We start from the raw sequence: 17688 nt of genomic DNA on the forward strand, positions 1-17688 counted from the left end.
CCTCAGGGGGGGGGGGGGGGGCGGATATCCGCCCTCCCGTCGGTGCGCGTGTTAACATTTGCTACTTGCTAGCCAGCAATATATCGAGAAATTGCATACCTATAGGTGGTCATTCAGTAATAGTCAATTTATGTAAAAAACTGCATATCGTAGCATATATATATATATATATATATATATATATATATATATATATATATATATATATATACATATATGTATGTATGTATGTATGCATGTATGTATGTCTGTATGCAATCATATCAACAGCCTTTCACATATAGAGCAGCAATTGCGTATTTATCATATGCGCCCTTTTTAACCCGCGCCCTGCTGGGGGGGGGGGGGGTAAAAACACCCCCCTGCGGTTTTTTGCAAATATCTCAAAAACAGCGGCGGGAAGCGCCACCGTTTTTATACACCTTATCATACATCTTTTCTACATATTTTGTGAAAATTTCAGACCCAGGTCACTTAAGGTCAGGTCACCAGGTCAGGTCAAGTAACCTCACTACATAAAAAGTTTCAAAGTCTGCCAAAGCTACACCGAGTGACCGATTGCTTTGAAACTTTCAGGGATTGATAAGAGCAGCAATATGTACAAAATTTTGATCTTGTTATTTTGATATCGATGACCTAAGGTCAGGTCAATTTTGCGACCTCCCTATTAGGTATAAGTCAATGGGAGAAAATTGAAAGTCGCCTTTTTAGACGGAAGTCATTATCAACACTCTAAAACACTGAATTACTAGTGTATTTGATACACTGATGACTGAACTTGAAAATGGCACCCGTGACCCCTGTTTATGCCCCTGAGGTCATCTCAGGTCACTAATGACATATGACTGTTTTTCGCGAATAACTTTTGATAGAGGCATGCTAGAGCGATGAAAACACCTTAGTTGTGTTTGGCTCGACGATATGGATCGACTGGTATGCAACTTGACCCTTACGGGTCAGGTCATGACCTTGACCTGAGGTAAAATTTTCAAGTTGACCTTTCAAGGTCAAGTGATAGTTCATTCGACGCTTCTTGACGAGAGGAACACGATGCTGGTAAAAGAAAGTTCGTGCAAGGTTTGAGCCCAACGTTATTGCAAAAAAAACGGGTTCCGAAAAAATCGGTTATTTGGGCAGTTTTTGCCCCCTGCAGGCAAAACCGTTGACGGTAGGTCAAATCTGATAAACCATTAAGAAAGAACGTTAATAGGGATATCAAATGCGTTTTTCCGCGGCGCTGTAGCTTTATTAGTTTATTAGTTAGTTCCGAGCTGTGCGTCGATTTGTTGAAAAATTGTCGACATATGACCTACAAATTGGTGAATTTTGACCTTCAATAACCTCTGGTGACCTGACCTTTGACCTGACCAAAAAAGTGACTGAAGTGAGTTCTTCCTTATTTTTGACGCTCTTTCGAATGCCGCCTTTCCTGTATCGCTACGTGGCCCAGGAGCCGAGTTAGAAGGGGGTGTTCAAACATCCCCCAGCAGGGCGTGGAAATCCAGGACCCCCAGCGGGGCGCGGGTTAAAATTTGATGCATGATTATCGACATTTCTGAAGTCTCCTCCACAGGTTCACCTGACAACACCGATCACGTTTTGCAGCGTACAGACAACCCGATCGGGTTCCTCGTGCCATGAGTGACGTAACCTCGACCGATTCGAACATGAACTTTGGTCCGACACGGATTTTGAGCGCAGGCCTCAGAGTATGTGTCAGGGGGAGGGATGTCTCCTGTAACGGATGACGCGAGGCCAACTCATACCACCGTGGCTGCAGTGGGCGGTGAAAGGCGACCTTTCCGTGTCAGTGACCTGTCAGAAGTTCCCGAAATCTGAATGTTATTGTGCACCGGCTCACCAAGTGTTTCTGGTTTCATTTTCATGGACACGTGGCTTGCAAGATAAAATTAGTGATAATCGATCGCACTTTTATTGACTAATGACTACCACACTTGGCAAAGTTGTCTACCACTGAGGGTGATGGCTGTCCTTGTATGAACTCACCAAGATTGTTTGTTCTTATCCTTTTCGTTGTTGTTTGTGTACCTACACTGTTCAGCCTTTACAATAAAATGTATCATGATCGGCTTTACAACGACTGGAGCAGGCTTGTCATGCTGGTTGCCGGTAGTGGCATATCGGAGAAAGGATAATACGAGAACACAACAGCAACTTTTACGACGAAAGCACTCATGACAAGGCGTTCTACTTCAACATTGATAACATAACCACAGTTCCACAAATATCGATTCAATGCTCTCTGATTTTTGCTAGCAATGTCCTGACTTTTATTTGATCGGTCTGCTAAGCCCTTTCCATCTTAAAAAAATGCCGATACAGGACAGTTTTCGACGAACCAAAAGGGAAAAGAGGCTTTGGACATAAGGCACTGCACCGTACTAAGGCATTGCACGAGATGCGCCACTTTAGTTACGAGGGGAAATCACGCATTGACCACCAGTCATGCTAACGGTCGTGCAAGGAGAGTCTAAGGGTAATGACAATTTATTCTAATCACGCTCGGCCACTTATACATGGTCACCACTGAAAAGCCTTGCACAGAGTACCTATGAGGGATAATATTTCACAAGTAGGCAGCGGAAAAAATTTAATGAATAAACCACGCGAGCTGTTGACAGCCCAACAAATTCCTTCCCCGAATCCCCTCATCTGATCATTTACGGATACACTAGAGAGACACTTGTACGATCACTGGTTGGCCTCCACGGCTAGTTCGCAGTAGGTACGGAAGGCGTCACATTTCTCCTCTAGGCTGCGCACGACTGGACTGCGATGAGACTGTGTGACCCGACTGATAATAAGTCGCCTGAGGCGCTGAGTACTGCGTTGTGCAGTTCAGACGAATTGTTGTCGCGTAGATTGCCTGTTCCTTGCGGTGTCAAGGCGAGCCCACAGTAGGTGAACAGGTTCTCAACTTCTGAAGTGTGTGTGTGAGAGATGTAATTTTGGCATGACAATGTCCAAACGGTCCATATTCAGCCGAAATCAGCCCAGATTTAGCCAAGAGTTAGCCTCGATTCAGTCAACACTCTTGACGTATCGGATCGAATTGAAACTCGCACACGACAGAACCCTTGGGGTACAGAATACTTGCCCTAAACCATTCGGCGGCACTTGCTGCTGCTCAACAAAGGTCATGAGTCAACAAAGGTCACAGTCCCCAAAGTTGCGCAGCACATTGTGACTCACCGAGTCGAATTGCAGCGCTGAAAATGGCGCCGAACGACTCGCCGTATTTTGAATTCAATACGGCAGGCTAACTTATGTTTCCGACTTATATTCACTCAAAACTTACATTCACAGCTTATATTTTCTGATAGGCTAAGGTATTCATAGCCGATGGTCAATGTGCACCTTGTAATGTTAAATTATAGTTCACCAGAGAATCACCATGTTGATTAAAGCACAAACGTAGTGACAAAAGCAAAAGTGTAAACTGGAAAATAAAAATGAAATTAGGTGGAGTTCACATCTGCAGAGGATCCGGCTCTAAATTCAGATGTGCAATTTCATGGTACACCTGATATCCGGGTTTTGATATGCTGCATTGACACCCGCCAACCGCAAGTGTTACACAGATCAGAATCTAATCTACTCTCATATGACGCTATTAACAGTGCAATATCAGTCAATCCCGACTTTGACATGCAAGATGTCATTGCGGAGATTGCCACTAGTCATGCAAATGTTTAATGGAAAGAAAGAGAGGGAGGGAGGGAGGGGGAGAGAGAGAGAGAGAGGGGGAAAGAGAGAGATAGAGAGGGAGAAATACCGAGTTTATGATAAGAGATGCTTCCCATAAACTGGATAATCTGGATAGCTGGGTACTAATGCCTACCACATTAAACCGACTTCCAGGGTAGTTGGTCTAACCCTGTCCTCAACCACGACCTCTAAAATTTTGCTTGACAGGACTCACTGCTAATCAGAAGGGTTTCGTAGTGAGCGTTTGTTTACCGCCTCGTACATCGTACAGTGGCTGCTGGTTCAGAAGCCATGATGGGCTGGAGGGAGGGCGCTTAACGCCTATCCACCCACCAGCAGGTAATGGTTGGCTAAGTGTCCCATTTGGATAGCACGTGACTGGGCCTTCAGCCAAACGCCATTGGCTGAGGAGGATTGTTAACCCGTGCCCCGCTGGGCTATTCAGCAATACGCGCACTGCTGGGGGGGGGGGGGGGGGGGGGAGTGCAAATTCTGCCCCAGCCCCAGTCTAACTTCCGAACCGATGGTCGTAGAAAGACGGGAAAAACAGCGATCGAAAGCTCTCAGCAAGGCGGATCTTAAGAGCCTTTTTTGCTTAAGTGGGTCAGAGGTCAGGTCAAGGTCAGGTCAAGGGTACAAAATGCAAGTTTCTAAAGTATCGGCCTTGCACCGTAGTTGCCGAAGAATGGACTGAGACTGATTGCCCAAAACATGTTCTTAGGCTACCAAGACAATATTCGTTGCATACAATATCATGCAAAGGTCAAGGTGAAGGTCAGATCAGGTCACCAAAAACGAAATATAGAAAAGGGCATGTGCGACACATGTTTTATGGGTCATTTTATTCATAGAATTCAAGAGGCACACTCAATAAGTGATATGGACCACATCTGGATGAATTTCAGGTCGAGGTCAGGTCTAGGTCAGGTCAGGTGAGGTCAAATTTTGAAGCTGGTTGTCAAGACCTAAATAGGTGTCTATTTGATGCAGTTTTCTACGGTGATTCGAATGGTGCTATTTTTGTTTCCGTACGAGGTCAAGAACTTCCAAAAAATTCATTTTTTTTCAAAAATTTGTTTGTCGTGACGTCGTAAAACTTTGAATAACTCACACATTTTTGAACCAATTCTTCTAAAAATTGGTATGTAGGTGCACATAGACCACTTCTCTAATATTTATTCCGTTTTTTTGATACATTCAAAATTTTGGATTTGATAATGATTTTCCAAAAAAAAATCAGTTTTTGAGAAAAATTGGGCCAAAGCCCAAAATTTACAAAAAAAAACGAGATAGCCATTTGATAGACAAAGTAGATTCACGTATAACCTTTTTTGTTACGTCTTGATTCCTTTGAAAATAAATAAATTGGTTTCGCCTTCCTCATATCTGCAGTTAACCATAAAATAGCTCAATAGTAATTACATACTTAATCAATAATCATATTCCCGCAGAAACAACAATTTTAGGTGTCCTTCAAGAGTGTATGATTGTTATGTGAATCGATTTGCAATCAGATAACTATCCTTGAGCTGAGCATGCAAAAAAGAAGTTTCGCTGAGTGGTACACTACACACGGTTAAATAGAAATTAAATTATGCAGTCATTTTTCCAGTGCTGTTTAACAAATTGTTTTATTTTCATCGTAACAGCTCTGAAGGCTCTCCCTGTAATGCGGTTACATAGAAGTCATTGAATTTCACAGCACGTATTGACGGTGGGGAAAACCCAAGGTCACAGGATTCCCTCGCCAACATCGCTTAGCAGCATGGCAGGTGGTGACGCATTTACTCCTCGATTCCTATTGGTCAACGAAAGTGTTGCGACTCTGCCCGCCAATATAAGGCACCGTCAGGGCCCCGAAACCGGTAGTATCGGAAGTGTAAAGGTGCAACTACAAATATGAAGGTAGTTTGCTTACTGGCGCAGTTGTGCGCAACTGTCTACGGGGTGGCAGGTAGGTTTGGGTAAAAGTATTCTCAAATCTTCATGGCACTACTTTATGGCCTGTTTTCTTTTGAGTTTTTTTTTCAAGACTTGAGGTCAGGTGATGCTTCAAAACGTTGCAATACGTTTATAGGGAATATTTGATATTCTAGTCCTGCCTGCTTCATATTATAAGAATATTCGAGTCCTGCCTGCTTTATATGTGGCCCTGGTGGCGCAGTCGGTTAACCCGCGCCCTGCTGGGGGGGGGGGTGTTTGAACACCCCCCTTGTGGTTTTTCGCGAATATCTCAAAAACGGCGGCGCGGAGCGCCGCCGTTTTTGGTACACCTTATCATACATCAATTCTACACATGTTGTGAAAATTTCAGACCAAGGTCATTCAAGGTCAGGTCACCAGGTCACTCGAAGTGACCTCACCTCATAAAAAGTTTCAATGTCTGTCATAGCTACACCGAGTGACCGATCGCTTTGAAACTTTCAGCGATTGCTAAGAGCAATAGCATGTACAAAATGTATATCTCAGAATTTTGATATCGATGACCTAAGGTCAGGTCAATTTTGCGACCTCACCATTATAAGTCAATGGGAGAAAATTGAAATGCGCCTCTTTTGGACGAAAGACATTATAAACACTCCCAAACACTGAATTACAAGTGGTTTAGACACACTGAACATGAAAATGGTGTCTGTGACCCCTGTTTATGCCCTGAGGTCATCTTAGGTCACGAATGGTATCTAACAGTTTTTCGCAAATAACCTTTGATAGAGGCATGCTAGAGCGATGAAAACGCCTTAGATGTGTTCAGCTCGACGATACGGATCGACTGATATGCAACATGACCCTTTCCGGTCAGGTCATGACCTTGACTTGAGGTCAAATTTTCAAGTTGACCTTTCAAGGTCAAGTTATAGTTCATTCGATGCGTCTTGACGAGAGGAACACGATGCCGGTAAAAGTAAGCTCGTACAATGCTTGGGTCAAAAGTTATTGCAGAAAAACTGTTTCCGAAAAAATCGGCTATTTTTGCAGTTTTTGCCCCCTGCAGGCAAAACCGTTGACGTTAGGTCAAATCTGAGAAAATTACTCAGAAAGGGCGCTAATAGGGCTATCGAATGCGCTTTTCCGCGGCGCTGTAGCTCTATTGGTTCCCGAGGTATGCGTTGGCTTCTTGGAAATTTTCGACATTCGACCTGGAAATCGGCGAAATTTTGCCTTCAATGACCTCTGGTGACCTGACCTTTGACCTGACCAAAAAATTGACCGAAGTGATTTCCTCATTATTTTTGACGCTCTTTCGAACGCCGCCTTCCGCGTATCGCTACGTGGCCCAGGAGCCGAGTTAGAAGGGGGGGTGTTCAAACACCCCCCCCAGCAGGGCGTGGAAATCCAGGACCCCCAGCCGGGCGCGGGTTAAGGCGTCGACCCGCGGTGCGGGCGGTGCCTGGTTGGGGTTCGATTCCCGGTTCCGCCCGTTCCGCGGCGTCGTCCCCGGCTGTGTCACCTGGTGTGGGGTAGGCTCCCACTTCAGCCGTAGCCTGGGGGGTGGGGGAACAAGGGCCAGGAGGAGGAGGAGCCCTCCTGTAAAAGGAACACAAGTGCCCGTTGTTGGAGGGAGGCCTGAAAAAAAAATATTATAAGAATATATATTATAAGATTATGCATCTCGAAGGACGGGTGAAATCGTAATTGTTTGTCCCTTTAGGTAACGGGTGAGCACTAAAATTTTGCACAACATTCATTTGTTTATAAATCACATTATATTCAGCAGATTAGCGTACAACTTTCATAGACTGGAGATCTGTACCTCCGCTTTCACATGCTGCTTAGTGGACGCAGGTATTGGCTCCTGCACGTGCAGCGTGTTGCACGCGCTGTGGTACCCCCTTCATCATCTTGTGCACTAATTCTTGGTCCGTGTAGCTGATACCCTTCTAGATTTTCCTAATGAGCTGGGTGTCATTCGTCGCTTTCCAGCCTCCTGCGTATGTTTTGGCCTTAATCATAGACCACTGACGCTCCACATGGGTCTCAGATGTATGCACTCAGTGGGCAGCATGGCTGGCTGTCACCCTTCGGCACCGACGGTATGCTCTCATGGAGCACCTCTTGCGTCTCACGAGCGTAATGGCACGATGCCAGTTCCGGCCAGAACATAATTTCGTCTCCACTATGTTTTTCTTCGATGAAGAGGACAAACATCTTGGTCACGCACTGTTTTCGGTAGATTTGACCACCCAGGGCACCTCCGCTTTGACAGAAGAAGGGCTAAAATACACCTCTTTCGCTGACGGCAAGCCACACAATTATTTTCTACGGAAACTTGTTTTTTTAGTTGAACCGAACATGCTCAGGATCTTCCTGAAGAGGACCCGATGTAAAAAATCCCTGGTTTTCCGGCCACGGAGTGCCTTACGTTAAACGGTTTACCGAGCTCACGATTTTTTCGTTAAGTTTCGCCAACCCTTTTAACAACGCGTCTTTCTTCTTTGGCTCCGTGTTCACGATTGGCAGGGCAAAACAGCTTATATTGCATATAAACAGAAAGTATTTTTCCCAACCTTTCACCTGGTAGTTGTTGTTTTCACGGACATTAGGCAATTAATGTTCTATAGACATACAAAGTTTGTGCAAAATTTTAGTGCTCACCCGTTATATTTGAACATCCTGACAATGTTATATGAAAATACCGGACTAAGTTGTCACACATTGAGCTTTCAATCATCTAAATGTGAATGCGAATATTATTTTAGAATGTGACCGATGTGGATCTTTGACTTTCTTTCAGGCGCTGCCTCTGATCCGTGCCCGCTGGGAGGTAACTACTGCCCCGATAGCAAGATATGTCAGGGAAACACGTGTGTCTGGCCTCAGGGCACTGTCGGTAAGCTCAATCACTGCATTTGTCATCTACATTCAATTAGGTTACAGTAAATTTATATTATAGTAAATCTCAACACGAGTGGCACTGAGCTACTATGCAACTAGCAATCCGAGAGCAACTGAGCAACACTGAGCAACTATGAATCCGAGATCTTAAAACGGAAACTTTAACAAGGCTTCCTTTACGAATCAAAAAGGAACCTTATAAAGGCTCCTTTTGTAATTTGTAAAGAAACTATTTTTAGGCTGTATAAAGTACAGTATACCCGTCTCAATTGAAGCCACTAAATATAACTTAACCGGCTTAGGTGTGTTTCAACGTGTGTTTTTAATATTTTCTTTACATAAAATAGGTACATATTTTTACTCACCTCGTTTTTGTAGGCATGTGTGACTTCCTGTTCACATAGGTCTATGATGTATGTATGGGATGTATTACCGTTATGGACAATCCACACATGGTGTGGCGATTACTGCCCATGGCTCCCGAGGCTGATGTTAATGTTTTGCAGAGTACCAGTGCACGACGCTGGGGCAGACGTGCGCCTCGGGCCGTGCCTGCATCCCCTGCTACCTGCGGGATTCTGAGCTCTGCTGCCGCCGAGCCGACCTCCTCGGTAAGACACTGGACTGTTTTTCGCCGTATTCTTTAAATAAAACTTGTTAACTTAAGCTGGTTATGTTATTGATGACTCACCTTTTTTGCCGTTGACATTTGTGGATTGAAAACTACAGGTTATTTGGGTAAAGACTGGGGCACAAGTGCCTTCACTATGCCTACATGTATCATGGGGCAATAAAATACATACATATACCAAACTCTTGATATTCTCTTCAGGTTCTGACCCATACTGCGGGGAGCGGTACCAGGAAAACCACAGATGGAAGACCGGCACTTACTGTCCAGACGGAAAAGTTTGTCAGAAAATAAAGGGTGTTTTCAAGTGTCAGTTCACTACGCCACGTAAGTACCTCTCAAATTTGTTATTGCTATTGCTTGGCAATACCTATCTCGGCTCATTCGCTTCTCATAAGCGAAAAGTGCTCTTTTTTTCTATTGTAATCATATGCTATGCATTTATCAACTTAGTTACAGTTATGCTTTCACTCGTATCATAAACATTTCAGCTCTAGTAACCTTCTTAAAAGCTTCAGCTATGCATGAGTTCTGAGCACGAATGCAGCATGCATTTGTACGTCCGATTAGCACATTCGACGTTTCAACGTTTTTCCATTTACGCTTTCATAAGCCGAACAACTAAATCCTACCTTTAAGACATACCTATGCATGTGTATAATTTTAAAATCACATTTCTTTTTCTCCAGAGCCCAGTTGCGACACATTCGGTGACATCTGTGGCCTCGACAGCGACCGAAACTGTGTGCAGTGTTACTTCCTACCGGGACTCTGCTGCCGCCGGCGCTCCAAACTCGGTTAGTTGGTTGTCCTATGGCTTTGTTACTATTGCAACCTGTGTCGGCTGCGTGAGGAAGGCCAGTGGGGTCATTATGAGGGGACAGAACTTCCGTAGGGAAATGCACTTGGATATGTAGTGTGATTGCAATGCAGAACGCAGTGTAGCTGTTGCCTGTGGTGTTTTAGGGATGAATAATGAATTATCGTTACATATGTGAACGGTTGCCCGACTGACACGCATCGCTAGGTAGTTATACAAGCATAAAAGTTTACGAGGTATTAAATAAACGTGAAACGGTATGTTTTAGAAATGAATGTGGCAACCCAGCACCAGGCAGATTAATGCGCCATTCCGGCGGCTCCACACTGACGTCATCATCGGTACCACCTCCGACGTCATCTGTACCCCTTCTGACGTCATCTGCTGTGTTCCACAGGGACCATTGCTAGCGAGTGCCAGTACGGGGGCACCAACTGTCCGGGAGCGCAAACATGTCAGCAGACCACCGGTCCCGACGGCTCCGTCACCAGGACTTGTGTTTAAACGGGCGATATGTATAACAAACATGTTTAAACGCATGCTTGGTATAACGACCCAGCAGCACCTATAGCACGGGTTGGAAGACACCAGTGACGCTGCTACTTTTGTGTGCTTCGTGTGTATTTATGTTGCTTATTTCTGTTTTTATGTTACCTTGCAAACATTGATTTACGTTGCGATTTTTGTGATATATCGGTATCATCAAATGCATACATATTTTATTGGGCATTTTCAGCATTTCTAACGACCAAGTGGTTTGGAGAACAGATTTCCACGATATCACGAGCCTGGTAGTAGGGTGGCAGACGAAGACAGTTTGACATTGCTTTATTTTAAGAGCGATGCAAATGGTAATAATGCTGATAGATCTACTGAGAGGATGGGGATTTTACGTAAAAATCTAGAATTTTTTCACATCCGTAAATTTTCATTTTTTCTTTTTATGCTGCGACACTGGAGAGGGTCAGGCTCTCGAAACTCTCTTGCGTTACGAATAGCACGCAAGCAAAGCTTAAAATAACCCAGAAGGCCAAACATGAGGCGTCGCGTATCTCCCCCATGCCTTAAGTATTACGAACTGGCCCGGTTGACGAATCCACAATGGTAGAACAACGAGAATCATTCCAGCATGTACGCTCCGTTACCTTGCCTTTCTCATAGGTCACTGAACCCTTCTCTCCTATCATCCTCCACCAATCTCTCTCTCTCCCTCTCTCTCTCTCTCTCTCTCTCTCTCTCTCTCTCTCCCTCCCTCCCTCCCTCCCTCTCTCTCTCTCTCTCTCCCTCCCTCCCTCCCCCTCCCTCCCTCCCTCCTCCTCTCTCTCTCTCTCTCTCTCTCTCTCTCTCTCTCTCTCTCTCTCTCCCTCCATGCGCCGGCGGCCCGACTACCCTCCTCACAGCTACCCGTCTTCCCTGTGCCCGGCGGCTACCCACCTGCCTCGCGGCTGTTTTCCCGGCCCACCTCTCTCGACACCGCCCGCCTCACTTCCCGCCGCAGTCACCTGCCAGGCACGGAGCCATGAAGACCTCTCCAAAGCCAGTGCTGCTGCTGCTGCTGCTGTGCTGTTGGCTGAAGTCGTGGCCGAGCACTGCGTACCCATTGCAGGAGGTTGACACGCCCTCGCCAGAGCCGGCCCAAGAGAGTGTGGGCCTGGGGGATGCCGTCCCGAACGAAAAACCATCAGTTTCTGAAGATGCTCATTTGGAGACGGATGACTCGATTGAAGACATCCAAAGCAGCCCTGGAGACGGTAAAAACGTCTTTGAGAAGATGAATGTTATTCGTGAGAAGCTGAGTACAATGCATAAAATACTGCATGACACTTTTGAAGAGAAAGGAGAATCGTATGAAGAGGAAAAAGAGGCCAGTGATGGAGACGAAGAAGAAGCCAGTGACGAAGAAGAAGAAGCTGCCCTCAAGAAGGATGACATCGACTCTGACATGAAGAACAATGATTCTTCTGAAGAACAGCAGCATTACAATCAGGAAGACCAGCAAAATGTGAACAGTGCATCCAACAGCCAGGACACTGAGACGCAAGACGCTGTCAGTATCACCAGTGATGACAACCCAACGGATGAAAACTCGGAACTTCAATCAAACAATCCCGCTCAAGATAGTGAAGGCTCTGGGTTCCCCATTCCAAAGAACTGGACTCCTTCTACCAGCGATGCTGATTCAGAACTCCCTACCAGTCCCGGACTTCTCGCACGCTTCAGTGACGACTTCCGGGATCTTCTCGATAATGTAAGGGACATCACTGTTGACCTGCAGGATCTTCACTCGCCAGACGAGGGCGTGGAGCCCTCCGCTACAGACTCAACCGACCTCAGACCAGCAGAAGCTCGCGCTGACGATAATGTGCCGCTCTCTGTAGCTCCTGACGAGCGAGCGCGCATCGCCGTCTTCCCGGCTCGTGCCAACATTGACCAGGCGCTTCTACTTCTCCGCGACCTGCAAAGGATGCTAGAGGAACGCCTGGACGTCTTCAACATCATGCTGGAACGATTCTACCTCGGCGAGGTGCGAACAAGCGATCAAGTGTCTCAGATCAGAAACAGTCTCGAAGGACGCCGGCGTCACCATCATTATTATGACCATCATCACAACTTCCAAGGTTTCCATCACCATCACGATGATGACCACAGCCATGATGGAAGCGGTCGCCCCGGTGGTGGCGGTGGTCGCCCCGGTGGTGGTGGTGGACGCCGCGGCGGTGGTGGAGGAGGACGGCGGCCCAGTTTGGACGCTCATCAAGTCAGCGATGGTCATGGAGCTCAACAGTTGACCATCATTAACTTGTTCGATGATGAAGGAAAGGATGACGGAGGGAAGAAAAAACCTTGTTCAAAAAGGGCTCCGTGCTAGACCAGCGAAGTTGCTAAACCAGCGAAAGTTGCAGAGATGGTGAAATCACTAACCGGTATTTATAATGATGTACAAATGACGTGTTGATTATTCTAAGTCGCGTTCCATATAATCATTTTTTGTTGTTGTTGTTGTTGATTAGTCGTTCTTCAAAAGACATTTGTTCACAGTTACCTCTCATTGGCCAGGAGTGCTTAAACAGAACTTTATTGACGCATGTAAAAGTGTTTCGCATTGAATGTGTAGCCGGACGTTTTTCTGATGTTGAGATGCGATTCTGAATAAATGAACATGGTTAATGGTTTGAAGTGTTTCCATTGGTATTTCTGCGCTCCCACATCACCTAATAAATATATCGGCAATTCGGCAATAATTATTATGTGCTCTGAAAGCATAAGATTCATCGCTGCTCACTATTAGGAAGTAGTATTCATCGGCCCGCGAGTCACTGAGGGAACGATCCACACCCCCACATTTTCCCCACACTATAGCTGAAAAAAAGCGGAGCGCCCAAATTTTAGTTACCTGCAGGTGATCGAATTTTATTGCGAAAATAAAAGTTTCCAAAAAATATGTTTGAATATTTTGAGATAGCGAGGTTTTGTTAATAATAGGATTTGAAAATTTCGACCAAAAATGGCATACGTTTAACCCACAAGCCGCTGGGTGTGGGGGGGGGGGGAAGAGGGGCATTAAGTTGCCCCTTCGACGTTTTGTGTGATATCTCCGAAACCTGATAAGATACGAACTTGAAACTTGGTGTAGCTTTAACACGCGCAGTGGAAGGGTTGCGAGTACTACGCACAGTGGAAGGGGGGGCGGATGTCGCCCCCCCTAAGATCTCAGCTCCCACTGGAGCTAGAAAGACGAAATTTGGAGGGTAGGTGAAGGCCATGAGGAACTCTATTGTGTGTGAATTTCATGACCCTAGGTCAGTATCTTCAAGGTCAAATGAGGTCAAATGTGGTCAAATCTGCCATATGAGCGACTTTTTTGCGTTTACACGCCGATAACTCAAAAAGTTACCGGCCGATTTACTTTTTTCTTTCACTATACGAAAGAACAAACATTTGTGAGTATGTATAATGAATTTCTAGATAATCCAACAATAAATATGGCAGTTAGAAGCCTGCTAAGGGTAAGATGTCGCCGGCTGAAGCGGGATCGGCCGACGCGGGAAACGCGGCAATCACAATTTTGTGTTTACACACTCATAACTCAAGTTGAAACCGGCCGATTTTCAAAATTCTTTGACCATATGATTGCCTGTACATTTCTCAGTCTTTTCACCGAATTTGACGTGAATCTAATATAATCAGCGGTAAGGAGCGCGATGTAAGGACGGAACCGTCCCGCCCCGGCACAGTCTACAATTCAGGCGGCGCGTAACGGCTACCGCCGCGCCGGCCGCCGCGCCGCCGCGGCGGCAGGATGTTTGACTTTACACCGCTATTACTAGAAAAGTTGTGAACCGATTTTATTTCTTACACGAGAAGATCTGCAATTCAATTCTGGACAGCTAGCCGAAATTTCACATTTATATTATGTTCGCGGCGCGAGTTATTGGCGAAAAACAGGAGGGGTGGGCGAAATCCGCCCCCCTTCCACTGCGCGTGTTAAATGAATACTTATCTTATATTAGTTAAAAGTTTAGGATTTTTAGCCTTCGATGTTGTTACAGTGACGTCATAAAATTTTGTCCTTTTCCTGTATGAAGCGTTTCTGATGTCACTGAGCATGAAACTCAACGGTAAATGAACTAAGCAGCACCCGCTGTCATCCTGACACATCGAAGTAGACTTTCAACTAGTTCCTGATCAGTTATCGGTCCTATATTCTCGGTCTCATATGTCGGATATATCGTGAGAAAAGTAAGAAACGGCAATCTACGATTGGGTTTCTGACGTCACTGTGACGTCATTTCAAATGAAATTGACACCAAATTTAGACACAAACTCGGCTAGTTATTCAGGACAATGTGTGCAGAGTTTCGCTTTAGTCTATCTGTTCGCATTCTGACGATATTGTTGGAGAAGTAAAGGGGGCAACTAGTTGCCCCCCCCCCCCCCACCTCCCCCGCGGCCGGCTGGTGGCGCGGCTGCCGGGTAAAAAAAAAACATAAAATCACAAAGCAAACGTACGGACATGCGGTAAACGCCATTAGCCTGCCGATACCATGCACAGTCAAATGGCTGTCTTTGATTTACTATTATCGTTCTACATTTTATAGAAAATCTTTAACTGAATCTTTGCAATTTCTCGTGACAGCTTCACGACCATGATGATTGATTAATGTATTTCTAAAATTGAACTTTTTGACCAAACAACACTCTTATGATAAAATGAATGTCACCATCGTGGTCTACGCCTAGAAGAACCCATATGACATGTGTCTTATGCTGTTAATGCCAACTTTTATTTTTGGGGATTTGTTCTTACCCGGTTGACCTGACCTTAGCCCTGACCTGTGCTCTAACTGACCCCTACATGGATCTGCCATTCGTGTGACATGTATATGAAAGATTGTGCACAGTCGTGACGGAGTTTATGACGAGAGACACCCAGTACGAGGTTCTAAAACGCATGCTACTGAAAGCCTTATTTCAGGTGTTCGACTTGACCTTGACCTGACCTGTGAACTCGAAATTCAACATTCAAGTACTCATCTGAAGCGTCTCGTCGCGTTCTTTCGTTTGCCGCCTTGTGCGTCTCGCTGTGCCTATTGGTTCTCGGGTTATCGGCTGGGGGCGTTTAACGCCCCCCCCCCCCCTCCTAGCAAGTGGTGGGTGGCGAAATACCTCAGCAACTGCCGGGTTAAACGTTTCTTTCTCTATGTCACCATGTTAGGAGTTTCACTGCTTAAAGATGTGTTTACGGAGCGAGCGAAGCGAGCGGAGTCTTTACCATATGGTGGAGTATCTCTTTAGTATTGGCACGAGCGTTCGGAAAATGTTGGTATATGCTTTCGGCCCGCTCAGACTGTGATGCTTTAGGTATCTGGGAAACGGTTTTGGACCGTGGTCATTTTTCGTATACCAGGGCCCTGTTCATGAAGTCTGCGGCCGCTGCGGCCGGCCGCAGGTTCTAAGCCCCGCCCATTTTTGAAACGTCATCACTCACTCGGCCGCAGCAGCGTTCCATGAACAGCGGCTGCTGCCGAAATAGTTTCCGACAATTATTTACAACTGAAGCACACCGCTAGATAATTTGTTTACAAAATCGTCTCCATGACAACACGGCTTGCGCCTATTTGACTTCGGTGCGCCAAGTTCAGTGCAATTAGTTTTCTTGCGGCTCGGCGGTCGCTGGATTGCGGCCGCAGAGATCGCAGCGGCCGCAGCAAGGTGACGTCATACATTCGTCATACTACATGAGCCCCGCCCCTTTTCGTGACGTAACAACCCGGCTGACCGCAGCGGCCGCAGCGGCCGCAGCGACCGCCAGGGTTCATGAACAGGGCCCTGGGCCCTGTTCATGAACCCCGGCGGTCGCTGCGGCTGCTGCGGTCGCTGCGGCCAGCCGGGTTGTTACGTCACAAAAAGGGGCGGGGCTCATGTAGTATGACGAATGTATGACGTCATCTTGCTGCGGCCGCTGCGATCTCTGCGGCCGCAATCCAGCGACCGCCGAGCCTCAAGAAAACTAATTGCACTGAACTTGGCGCACTGAAGTCAAATAGGCGCAAGCCGTGTTGTCATGGAGACGATTTTGTAAACAAATTATCTAACGGTGTCCTTCAGTTGTAAACAATTGTCGGAAACTATTTCGACAGCAGACGCTGTTCATGGAACGCTGCTGCGGCCGAGTGAGTGATGACGTTTCAAAAATGGGCGGAGCTTAGAGCCTGCGGCCGGCCGCAGCGGCCGCAGACTTCATGAACAGGGCCCAGCAGATTGTTTTGAGGTCATTGACCCGCCTTTCAACATTGCTTACAAAGCTCATTTCTAGCTATGCTTCTTTTATCTTTGCGTTGCCCAGAAGACGGGATAACTTTGATGGGCCATGTGGCGATATCTATCCGTAGGTACGAAACGCAAATAAACGCCAATAATCAAATTTTCATTCAGGTACACGTCATTTTGGACTAGTCGACAGGGCAGTGTTGACAGCTCCGGGGCCCTGTTCATGAACCCTGCGGCCGCTGCGGCCGGCCGCAGGCTCTAAGCTCCGCCCATTTTTGAAACGTCATCACCCACTCGACCGCAATCAGCGTTCCATGAACACGTCTGCTGCCGAAATAGTTTCCGATAATTGCGCGCTTGAGACGATTAATACTAATCAATAGTTTCCACGCGCTTCTTCTATCTGTGTATTCCATTCCTGTGATGAAAAGGGCGTTTCTCAAGGCCGTCTGGTGTTTCTGTATTTTTGTAAGTGGGTCACATAAATGATTTGGTATTCTTTTCATTAAATCGTAGCACAAATAACTAAAGTCTAAAATTAAATCTCATATTAAAGCATTAATCTAATTTTTAGGTATCATGGCATGCCACACCGGACGGAATGAATTTGTTTATAACATCGTCTCCATGGCAACACAGCCTACACTTTGACTTCATGCGCCAAGTTCAGTGCAATTACTTTCTTGTGGCTCGGCGGTCGCTGGATTGCGGCCGCAGAGATCGCAGCGGCCGCAGCAAGGTGACGTCATACATTCGTCATACTACATGAGCCCCGCCCCTTTTTGTGACGTAACAACCCGGCTGGCCGCAGCGACCGCAGCGGCCGCAGCGACCGCCGGGGTTCATGAACAGGGCCCAGGTGTTACCGTGCCGTGCTTCTTACTTCATTTTGATGTTCACGATT

General features: G+C 46.2%; 1 protein-coding gene across 2 annotated transcripts; it reads left to right on the forward strand.

The window, feature by feature from the left end:
* The first annotated feature begins 5599 nt into the window (after nt 1-5599).
* On the forward strand, nt 5600-13184 carry LOC122393617. 2 transcript variants are annotated; one of them, XM_043389832.1, is made up of 6 exons: nt 5600-5683; nt 8462-8557; nt 9069-9173; nt 9395-9520; nt 9883-9990; nt 10411-13184. In XM_043389832.1, the coding sequence occupies exons 1-6, from the start codon at nt 5629-5631 to the stop codon at nt 10515-10517; spliced, it is 597 nt and encodes a 198-aa protein (XP_043245767.1). In that variant the 5' UTR covers nt 5600-5628; the 3' UTR covers nt 10518-13184. The 2 variants fall into 2 exon arrangements, with proteins under 2 accessions (XP_043245767.1, XP_043245766.1); XM_043389831.1 differs by lacking the exons at nt 5600-5683; nt 8462-8557 and having other exon boundaries at nt 9050-9173.
* Nucleotides 13185-17688: the final 4504 nt, after the last annotated feature.

The sequence above is a fragment of the Amphibalanus amphitrite genome, unplaced genomic scaffold (genome assembly GCF_019059575.1).
Source record: "Amphibalanus amphitrite isolate SeventyFive unplaced genomic scaffold, NRLGWU_Aamphi_draft 000544F_arrow, whole genome shotgun sequence".
In the NCBI taxonomy this organism is placed as follows: domain Eukaryota; kingdom Metazoa; phylum Arthropoda; class Thecostraca; order Balanomorpha; family Balanidae; genus Amphibalanus; species Amphibalanus amphitrite.

Excerpts from the sequence above, each read along its gene's own strand:
- LOC122393617 (XM_043389831.1), top strand. The coding sequence starts at position 11,143 with ATGTACGCTCCGTTACCTTGCCTTTCTCATAGGTCACTGAACCCTTCT.